The sequence below is a fragment of the Panulirus ornatus genome, chromosome 46 (assembly GCF_036320965.1).
Source record: "Panulirus ornatus isolate Po-2019 chromosome 46, ASM3632096v1, whole genome shotgun sequence".
Classification (NCBI taxonomy): domain Eukaryota; kingdom Metazoa; phylum Arthropoda; class Malacostraca; order Decapoda; family Palinuridae; genus Panulirus; species Panulirus ornatus.
In genome coordinates this window covers 15,901,995-15,914,155 of record NC_092269.1, presented here as the reverse complement: position 1 = coordinate 15,914,155, position 12,161 = coordinate 15,901,995, and the positions used below count along the sequence as shown (strand labels likewise).

The following is a 12,161-nucleotide window of genomic DNA, read 5'->3' as shown; positions in this document are numbered from 1 at the left end:
GTCACCAGATCTTTTCAGCACACAAATCTACAAGCTCTTCACCATTTCCATTTACAACACTGAAATCCGCATGTACACCAATTACACCCTCAACTACCACATTACCCTCCTTTGCCTTCAAATCATGCACTCACTCAGCTGCTCCCAAAACACTTACCTTTCATGATCTTTTCATGACCAGGTGGATAGGCACCAATAATCATCCATCTCTCTCTATCCACTTTCAGTTTAGCCCATATCAATCTAGAGATTACTTTCTTACACTCTATCACATACTCCCAAAACTGTTTCAGGAATAGTGCTACTCCATCCTTTGCTCTTGTACTCTCACCAACACTTGACTTTTCTGCAAAGACATTCCCAAACCACTATTCCCCTTTACCCTTGATTTTCGTTTCACTCAGAGCCGAAAAATCCAGGCTCCTTTCCGCAAAAATACTACCTATCTCTTCTTTTTTCTTATCTTAGTTACATCCACACACATTTAGACACCTCAATCTGAGACTTCGAGAACGATGAGCATTCCCCGTATGATTCCTTCTTCTCTTTTCCCTTTTAGAAAGTTAACATAATCCCTGGGGATAGGGGAGAAAGAATACTTCCCACGTATCCCCCGCGTGTCGTAGACGGCGACTAAATGGGGTGGGAACGGGGGTCTAGAATCCCTCCCCTCCTTGTATTTTAACTTCGCATGTAGGGAGCCAAAGAGAGTGGTGATGAGAGACTATCATTAAATTTTAGGGAGTATAAAAAGATGTTTTGGAAGGGTGTAAATAAAGTGTGTAAGACAAGAGAACAAATGGGAGCATCAGTAAAGGGGGCTAGTGGGGAGGTAATAACAAGTAGTGGTGATGTGAGAAGGAAATGTAGTGAGTATTTTGAAGGATTGTTGAAAGTGTTGGATGATAAGGTGGTAGATATACTGTTTTTTGGTCGAGGTGTTGTGCGAAGTGAGAGGGTCAGGGAGAATGGTTTGGTAAACAGAGAAGAGGTAGTGAAAGATTTGCGAAAGATGAAACCCAGCAAAGCAGCGGGTTTGGGTGGTATTCCAGTGGAATTTATTAAAAGAAGGGGGTGACTGTGTTCTGACTGGTTGATGAGGATATTCAATGTATGTATGGCTCATGGTGAAGTAACTGAGGATTGGACGAATGAATGGATAGTGTCATTGTACAAAGGGAAATATGATAAAGGTGAGTGTTTAAATTAGAAAGGTATAAGTTTGTTAAGTATTCCTGGGAAATCATATGGGAGGGTGCTGATTGACAGGGTGAAGGCATATACAGAGCATCGGATTGGGGAAGAGGATTGTGGTTTCAAAAGTGTTTGCTTTAAAGAATGTATGTGAGAAATAGTTAGAAAAACAAATGGATTTATATGTAGCATTTATGGATCTGCAGAAGGCATATGATAGAGCTGATAGAGATGCTCTGTGGAAGGTATTAAGAGCCTATGATGTGGGAGGCAAGGTGCTAGAAGCAGTGAAAAGTTTTTATCGAGGATGTAAGGCATGTGTACGAATAGGAAGAGAGGAAAGTGATTGGTTCGCGGTAAATCTCGTTTTACGGTAGGGGATGTGTGCTGTATCCCTGGGTGTTTAATTTCTTTATGGATTGGATGGTTAACGAGGTGAATGCAAGAGATTTGGAGAAAGGGGCAAGTATGTAGTCAGTTGTGGATGAGAGGGATCAGGAAATGAGTCAGTTGTTGTTCGTTGATGATACATCGCTGTTGGCCGATTTGGGTGAGAAACTGCAAAAGCTGGTGACTGAGTTTGGTAAAGTGTGTGTAAGAAGAAAGCTGAGAGTTAATGTGAATAAGAGCAAGGTTATTAGGTAGAGTAGGGTGGAGGGACAAGTCAATTGGGAAGTAAGTTTCAACGGAGAGAAACTTGATGAAGTGAAGCGTTTTAGATATCTGATAGTGGATTTAACAATGGATGGAACATTGAGAGCGAAAGCGAGTCACAGGGTGGTGGTGGGGGCGAACGTTTTGGGAGCGTTGAAAAATGTGTGGAAGGCGAGAACATTATCTTGAAAAGCAAAAATGGCTATGTTTAAAGAAATAGTGGTTCCAACAATGTTATATGATTGCGAATGGTAAGCTATAGATGGGATTGTGCGGAGGAGGGTGGATGTGTTGGAAATGTGACGTTTCAAGACAATATGTGGTGTGAGGTGGTTTGATCGAGGATGAAATGAAAGAGTGAGAGAGATGTGTGGTAGGTAATAAAAAGAGTGTGTTTGAGAGAGAATAAGAGGGTGTATTGAAATGGTTTGGTCATATGGAGAGAATGAGTGAGCAGAGATTGACAAAGAGGATATATGTCTCAGAGGTGGAGGGAACGAAAAAGTGAGAGACCAAATTAGAGGTTGAAGGATGGAGTGAAAAATATTTTGAGCGATCGGGGAATGAATATGCAGGAGGGTGAAAGGCGTGCAAGGAATAGAGTCAATTGGAACGATGTGGTATACTGGGATCGACGTGTTGTCAACGGATTGAAGCAGGACATGTGAAGCGTCTGGGATAAACCATGGAAAGTTTTGTGTGGCTTGGATGTGGAAAGGAAGCTGTGGTTTCGGTGCATTATAAATGACAGCTACAGAATAAGTGTGAACGAATGTGTCCTCTGTGTCTTTTTCTAGCGCTACCTCGCGCGCATACGGGGAAGGGGGGTTGACATTTCATGTGTGGCGAGGTGGCGACGGGAAAGAACAAAGGCAGCAGGTATGAATTACGTATATGTGTTTACATGCATATGGCTGTGTATGTATTTATATGCAAACGGTGAAATGTATCGGTACGTGCGTGTATGTATGTGTATGTTCATACATGTATATGTGGGTGGGTTGGGCCATCCTATCGTCTGTTTTCTTGCGCTATCTCGATAACGCGGGAGACAACGACAAAGTATAATAAAATATGTGATAATATATATATATATATATATATATATATATATATATATATATATATATATATATATATATATATATATATATATATATATATATATATATATAAATATTATATGTATATATATATATATATACATTATCCCTGGGGATAGGGGATTAAGAATACTTCCCACGTATTCCCTGCGTGTCGTAGAAGGCGACTAAAAGGGGAGGGAGCGGGGGACTGGAAATCCTCCCCTCTCGTTTTTTTTTTAAATTTTCCAAAAGAAGGAACAGAGGGGGCCAGTTGAGGATATTCCAAAAAAGGCCCAGTCCTCTGTTCTTAGCGCTACCTCGCTAACGCGGGAAATGGCGAATAGTTAAAAAAAAAAATATATATATATATATATATATATATATATATATATATATATATATATATATATATATATTTTTTTTTTTTTTTTTTTTTTTTTAAACTATTCGCCATTTGCCGCGTTAGCGAGGTAGCGTTAAGAACAGAGGACTGGGCCTTTGAGGGAATATCCTCACCTGGCCCCCTCCTCTGTTCCGTCTTTTGGAAAATTAAAAAAAAAAACACGAGAGGGAAGGATTTCCAGCCCCCCGCTCCCTTCCCTTTTAGTCGCCTCCTACGACACACAGGGAATACGTGGGAAGTATTCTTTCTCCCCTATCCCCCGGGATAATATATATATATATATATATATATATATATATATATATATATATATATATATATATATATATATATATATATATATATATTTTTATTTTCTATATATGGACGGTAACGTCCATATATATATATATATATATATATATATATATATATATATATATATATATATATATATATATATATATGTATATATAAGGCAAAGGGGATAAGAGTGAGTGCTCAAAGTACAGAGGTATAAGTTTGTTGAGTATTCCTGGTAAATTATATGGGAGGGTATTGATTGAGAGGGTGAAGGCATGTACAGAGCATCAGATTGGGGAAGAGCAGTGCGGTTTCAGAAGTGGTAGAGGATGTGTGGATCAGGTGTTTGCTTTGAAGAATGTATGTGAGAAATACTTAGAAAAGCAAATGGATTTGTATGTAGCATTTATGGATCTGGAGAAGGCATATGATAGAGTTGATAGAGATGCTCTGTGGAAGGTATTAAGAATATATGGTGTTGGAGGCAAGTTGTTAGAAGCAGTGAAAAGTTTTTATCGAGGATGTAAGGCATGTGTACGTGTAGGAAGAGAGGAAAGTGATTGGTTCTCAGTGAATGTAGGTTTGCGGCAGGGGTGTGTGATGTCTCCATGGTTGTTTAATTTGTTTATGGATGGGGTTGTTAGGGAGGTAAATGCAAGAGTCCTGGAAAGAGGGGCAAGTATGAAGTCTGTTGGGGATGAGAGAGCTTGGGAAGTGAGTCAGTTGTTGTTCGCTGATGATACAGCGCTGGTGGCTGATTCATGTGAGAAACTGCAGAAGCTGGTGACTGAGTTTGGTAAAGTGTGTGGAAGAAGAAAGTTAAGAGTAAATGTGAATAAGAGCAAGGTTATTAGGTACAGTAGGGTTGAGGGTCAAGTCAATTGGGAGGTGAGTTTGAATGGAGAAAAACTGGAGGAAGTGAAGTGTTTTAGATATCTGGGAGTGGATCTGTCAGCGGATGGAACCATGGAAGCGGAAGTGGATCATAGGGTGGGGGAGGGGGCGAAAATTTTGGGAGCCTTGAAAAATGTGTGGAAGTCGAGAACATTATCTCGGAAAGCAAAAATGGGTATGTTTGAAGGAATAGTGGTTCCAACAATGTTGTATGGTTGCGAGGCGTGGGCTATGGATAGAGTTGTGCGCAGGAGGATGGATGTGCTGGAAATGAGATGTTTGAGGACAATGTGTGGTGTGAGGTGGTTTGATCGAGTAAGTAACGTAAGGGTAAGAGAGATGTGTGGAAATAAAAAGAGCGTGGTTGAGAGAGCAGAAGAGGGTGTTTTGAAATGGTTTGGGCACATGGAGAGAATGAGTGAGGAAAGATTGACCAAGAGGATATATGTGTCGGAGGTGGAGGGAACGAGGAGAAGAGGGAGACCAAATTGGAGGTGGAAAGATGGAGTGAAAAAGATTTTGTGTGATCGGGGCCTGAACATGCAGGAGGGTGAAAGGAGGGCAAGGAATAGAGTGAATTGGAGCGATGTGGTATACAGGGGTTGACGTGCTGTCAGTGGATTGAATCAAGGCATGTGAAGCGTCTGGGGTAAACCATGGAAAGCTGTGTAGGTATGTATATTTGCGTGTGTGGACGTGTGTATGTACATGTGTATGGGGGGGGGGGTTGGGCCATTTCTTTCGTCTGTTTCCTTGCGCTACCTCGCAAACGCGGGAGACAGCGACAAAGTATAAAAAAAAAAAAAAAAAAAAAAAAAATATATATATATATATATATATATATATATATATATATATATATACATATATATATACGAATAAAGTGCATATGAACGCGCACCTTCATAGAACATACAAACCTCCAACAGCCAGGATCGAACCCGGGACCCCTGTGCAAGAGGCAGGCATGCTAACCGCTAGGCTATATGACTGTATAATAGGAAACAACTATTCGAAATACTAAGTACTCGAATACCCTTCGTCTCACAATGGTGAGCAACGGGGTCTATACCGGTTATTTCCGAACAGACGCACATAGCCAGCTGATAGCGGTTAGCATGCCTGCCTCTTGCACAGGGGTCTCGGGTTCGATCCTGGCTGTTGGAGGTTTGTATTATATATATATATATATATATATATATATATATATATATATATATATATATATATATATATATATATATATATACATATATATATATATATATATATATATATATATATATATATATATATATATATATATATATATATATATATATATATATATATATCATATGCCTTCTCCAGATCCATAAATGCTACATACAAATCCATTTGCTTTTCTAAGTATTTCTCACATACATTCTTCAAAGCAAACACCTGATCCACACATCCTCTACCACTTCTGAAACCACACTGCTCTTCCCCAATCTGATGCTCTGTACATGCCTTCACCCTCTCAATCAATACCCTCCCATATAATTTACCAGGAATACTCAACAAACTTATACCTCTGTAATTTGAGCACTCACTCTTATCCCCTTTGCCTTTGTACAATGGCACTATGCAAGCATTCCGCCAATCCTCAGGCACCTCACCATGAGTCATACATACATTAAATAACCTTACCAACCAGTCAACAATACAGTCACCCCCTTTTTTAATAAATTCCACTGCAATACCATCCAAACCTGCTGCCTTGCCGGCTTTCATCTTCCGCAAAGCTTTTACTACCTCTTCTCTGTTTACCAAATCATTTTCCCTAACCCTCTCACTTTGCACACCACCTCGACCCAAACACCCTATATCTGCCACTCTGTCATCAGACACATTCAACAAACCTTCAAAATACTCATTCCATCTCCTTCTCACATCACCACTACTTGTTATCACCTCCCCATTTACGCCCTTCACTGAAGTTCCCATTTGCTCCCTTGTCTTACGCACCCTATTTACCTCCTTCCAGAACATCTTTTTATTTTCCCTAAAATTTACTGATAGTCTCTCACCCCAACTCTCATTTGCCCTTTTTTTCTGTGGAAGGTATTAAGAATATATGGTGTGGGAGGCAAGTTGTTAGAAGCAGTGAAAAGTTTTTATCGAGGATGTAAGGCATGTGTACGTGTAGGAAGAGAGGAAAGTGATTGGTTCTCAGTGAATGTAGGTTTGCGGCAGGGGTGTGTGATGTCTCCATGGTTGTTTAATTTGTTTATGGATGGGGTTGTTAGGGAGGTAAATGCAAGAGTTTTGGAAAGAGGGGCAAGTATGAAGTCTGTTGGGGATGAGAGAGCTTGGGAAGTGAGTCAGTTGTTGTTCGCTGATGATACAGCGCTGGTGGCGGATTCATGTGAGAAACTGCAGAAGCTGGTGACGGAGTTTGGTAAAGTGTGTGGAAGAAGAAAGTTAAGAGTAAATGTCAATAAGAGCAAGGTTATTAGGTACAGTAGGGTTGAGGGTCAAGTAAATTGGGAGGTGAGTTTGAATGGTGAGAGGCTGGAGGAAGTGAAGTGTTTTAGATATCTGGGAGTGGATCTGTCAGCGGATGGAACCATGGAAGCGGAAGTGGATCATAGGGTGGGGGAGGGGGCGAAAATTTTGGGAGCATTGAAAAATGTATGGAAGTCGAGAACATTATCCCGGAAAGCAAAAATGGGTATGTTTGAAGGAATAGTAGTTCCAACAATGTTGTATGGTTGCGAGGCGTGGGCTATGGATAGAGTTGTGCGTAGGAGGATGGATGTGCTGGAAATGAGATGTTTGAGGACAATGTGTGGTGTGAGGTGGTTTGATCGAGTAAGTAACGTAAGGGTAAGAGAGATGTGTGGAAATAAAAAGAGCGTGGTTGAGAGAGCAGAAGAGGGTGTTTTGAAATGGTTTGGGCACATGGAGAGAATGAGTGAGGAAAGATTGACCAAGAGGATATATGTGTCGGAGGTGGAGGGAACGAGGAGAAGAGGGAGACCAAATTGGAGGTGGAAAGATGGAGTGAAAAGGATTTTGTGTGATCGGGGCCTGAACATGCAGGAGGGTGAAAGGAGGGCAAGGAATAGAGTGAATTGGAGCGATGTGGTATACAGGGGTTGACGTGCTGTCAGTGGATTGAATCAAGGCATGTGAAGCGTCTGGGGTAAACCATGGAAAGCTGTGTAGGTATGTATATTTGCGTGTGTGGACGTGTGTATGTACATGTGTATGGGGGGGGTTGGGCCATTTCTTTCGTCTGTTTCCTTGCGCTACCTCGCAAACGCGGGAGACAGCGACAAAGTATAAAAAAAAAAAAAAAAAAAAAAAAATATATATATATGTATTTTTTTTCATACTATTCGCCATTTCCCGCGTTAGCGAGGTAGCGTTAAGAACAGAGGACTGAGCCTTTGAGGGAATATCCTCACTTGGTTCCCTTCTATGTTCCATCTTTTGGAAAATCAAAAACGAGTGGGGAGGATTTCCAGCCCCCCTCTCCCTTCCCTTTTAGTCGCCATCTACGACACGCAGGGAATACGTGAGAAGTATTCTTTCTCCCCTAACCCCAAGGGATAATATATATATATATATATATATATATATATATATATATATATATATATATATATATATATATATATATATATATATATATATATATATATATATATATAATATATATATATATATATATATATATGTATATATATATATATATATATATATATATATATATATATATATATATATATATATATATATATATATATATATATATATATATATATATATATATATATATATATATATATATATATTTCTTTTTTTTTTTTGCTTTGTCGCTGTCTCGCGCGTTTGCGAGGTAGCGCAAGGAAACAGACGAAAGAAATGGCCCAACCCACCCCCATACACATGTATATACATACGTCCACACACGCAAATATACATTCCTACACAGCTTTCCATGGTTTACCCCAAACGCTTCACATGCCTTGATTCAATCCACTGACAGCACGTCAACCCCGGTATACCACATCGATCCAATTCACTCTATTCCTTGCCCTCCTTTCACCCTCCTGCATGTTCAGGCCCCGATCACACAAAATCTTTTTCACTCCATCTTTCCACCTCCAATTTGGTCTCCCTCTTCTCCTCGTTCCCTCCACCTCCTACACATATATCCTCTTGGTCAATCTTTCCTCACTCATTCTCTCCATGTGCCCAAACCATTTCAAAAAACCCTCTTCTGCTCTCTCAACCACGCTCTTTTAATTTCCACACATCTCTCTTACCCTGACGTTACTTACTCGATCAAACCACCTCACACCACACATTGTCCTCAAACATCTCATTTCCAGCATATCCATCCTCCTGCGCACAACTCTATCCATAGCCCACGCCTCACAACCATACAACATTGTCGGAACCACTATACCTTCAAACATACCCATTTTTGCTTTCCGAGATAATGTTCTCGACTTCCAAACATTCTTCAAGGCTTCCAGAATTTTCGCCCCCTCCCCCACCCTATGATCCACTTCCGCTTCCATGGTTCCATCCGCTGCCAGATCCACTCCCAGATATCTAAAACACGTCACTTCCTCCAGTTCCTCTCCATTCAAACTCACCTCCCAATTGACTTGACCCTCAACCCTACTGTACCTAATAACCTTGCTCTTATTCACATTCACTCTCAACTTTCTTCTTTCACACACTTTACCAAACTCAGTCACCAGCTTCTGCAGTTTCTCACATGAATCAGCCACCAGCGCTGTATCATCAGCGAACAACAACTGACTCACTTCCCAAGCTCTCTCATCCTCAACAGACTTCATACTTGCCCCTCTTTCCAAAACTCTTGCATTTACCTCCCTATATATACATATATATATATATATATATATATATATATATATATATATATTTTTTTTTTTTTTTTTTCATACTATTCGCCATTTCCCGCGATAGCGAGGTAGCGTTAAGAACAGAGGACTGGGCCTTTGAGGGAATATCCTCACCTGGCCCCCTTCTCTGTTCCTTCTTTTGGAAAATTAAAAAAAAAAAACGAGAGGGGAGGATTTCCAGCCCCCCGCTCCCTTCCCTTTTAGTCGCCTTCTACGACACGCAGGGAATACGTGGGAAGTATATATATATATATATATATATATATATATATATATATATATATAGATATATATATATATATATATATATATACATATATATATATATATATATATATATATATATATATATATATATATATATATATATATATATATATATATATATATATATATATATATATATATATATATATATATATATTCTATTTTCTTTATTATTTTCATTGTTGTTATTATTATTGTTATTATACTTTGTTCCTAACTCCCACGTTAGCGAGGTAGCGCAGGAAAATAGACTAAAGAATGGCCCAACCCACCCACATGCACACGTATATACATACAAGTACACACACACATATATACATACCTATACATTTCAACATATAAATACATATACATACATATATGTATACATATATACATAAGTTAAAAAGTCATACTTGCTGCTTTTGTTAATTCCCGTCGCCACCCCGCCACACATGAAATGACAACCCCCTCCTCCCCGCATAACACTTTCGTGTATTGATCACCTTTTCATGGGAGATACAAGAATTAAATAGATTACTTAGAACAGTCAATCTATTTACAAACAAGAGGCAGCATAACACACCCGAAAGTACTGGACGTTAGTGGAGTTGATCTGCCATATCATGGTGGCAGAGGGATCGTCGAGCAAATCACGCAGGGTTTGGAATGGCTGCCTCACATACCTCACAGCCAACACAGACATAAGGTTTCCAGCGTAGCTTCTCACGAGCACCAGCGCCGTGATCATCCAGCCTGCCAACACCAGTCTCTTCCACCACCGGCCTGATGACACTGAGTTGTCTGTGTGGAGGTAGCGACGGAAGTGTAGGTTAAGGTGGAATATCACATGTTTTTTAAATATGAAGGAAGGATAAAGATAAAAGATTGAAGTGATGATCTACGAATATATTTATCTCACCTGCTTTCGGGAACATCTTCAGCAGACTGAAGACGACTTTATCGAAGCTACTTGTCAAGAATGAATTCCCTTCTCTTGTTTTTAGGTTTCTTGCTACATTAACTTTAATTTCTAATATTGTATATTGATTGACCTGGAATAATCCTGAATGTAAAAGCTATGAACGCAGTAAAATCCTGCTTGATCTTAAGATATTCGCGAAACTCCTAAATGCGTTCCACCGTTTTTAACAGTTGGTAACGGTAACGTCCATAATGCAATTGGCAATCGATAGGCGTAAAACCGCAGTAACTAACCATCAAAATCTTTTCTCTTTGAGTAGGGGCGGAAAACGGCATTTCAGACCATTGTTCATGCATGTGATATGAACGGTATTCGGTTACTTGTTACAGAATAGTTTTTCCCTGTTAAGGGGTATCATAGCCTAACTGTAGTAACCCGCAGCCACGAATAAAGTCTTGCGATTAATCCTTGAGTGTTGAAGGGCTAAAAGATACACACAAACACACACACACACACACACACACACACACACACACACACACACACACACCACACACACACACACACACACACATATATATGGGTAAAATTGAAAGTTGATGGAGAGAGATGGGTGATTATTGGTGCATATGCACCTGGGCATTAGAAGAAAGATCATGAGAAGCAAGTGTTTTGGGAGCAGCTGAATGAGTGTGTTAGTGGTTTTGATGCACAAGACCGGGTTATAGTGATGGGTGATTTGAATGCAAAGGTGAGTAATGTGGCAGTTGAGGGAAAAATTGGTATACATAAGGTGTTCAGTGTTGTAAATGGAAATGGTGAAGAGTTTGTAGATTTATGTGCCGAAAAAGGACTGATGATTGGGAATACCTGGTTTAAAAAGCGAGATATACATAAGTATACGTATGTAAGTAGGAGAGATGGCCAGAAAGCGTTATTGGATTGCGTGTTAATTGACAGGCGCGCTAAAGAGAGACTTTTGGATGTTAATGTGCTGAGAGGTGCAACTGGAGGGATGTCTGATCATTATCTTGTGGAGGCTAAGGTGAAGATTTGTATGGGTTTTCAGAAAAGAAGAGTGAATGTAGGGATAAAGAGAGTGATGAGAGTAAGTGAGCTTGGGAAGGAGATTTGTGTGAGGAAGTACCAGGAGAGACTGAGTACAGAATGGAAAAAGGTGAGAACAATGGAAGTAAGGGGAGTGGGGAGGAATGGGATGTATTTAGGAAATCAGTGATGGATTGCGCAAAAGATGCTTGTGGCATGAGAAGCGTGGGAGGTGGGTTGATTAGAAAGGGTAGTGAGTGGTGGGATGAAGAAGTAAGATTATTAGTGACAGAGAAGAGAGAGGCATTTGGACGATTTTTGCAGGGAAAAAATGCAATTGAGTGGGAGAGGTATAAAAGAAAGAGACAGGAGGTCAAGAGAAAGGTACAAGAGGTGAAAAAGAGGGCAAATGAGAGTTTGGGTGAGAGAGTATCATTAAATTTTAGGGAGAATAAAAAGATGTTCTGGAAGGAGGTAAATAAAGTGCGTAAGACAAGGGAGCAAATGGGAACTTCAGTGAA

General features: G+C 39.8%; 1 protein-coding gene across 1 annotated transcript in view; it reads right to left on the bottom strand.

The window, feature by feature from the left end:
* The window catches only part of LOC139763320 (glutamate receptor ionotropic, delta-2-like), a 220,533-nt gene that overhangs the window by 38,717 nt on the left and 169,655 nt on the right, over positions 1–12,161 (bottom strand). The window contains exon 3 of the mRNA XM_071689342.1: positions 10,255–10,472. Coding sequence (XP_071545443.1) covers positions 10,255–10,472 — 218 coding nt within the window. The remainder of the gene's footprint in view (positions 1–10,254; positions 10,473–12,161) is intronic.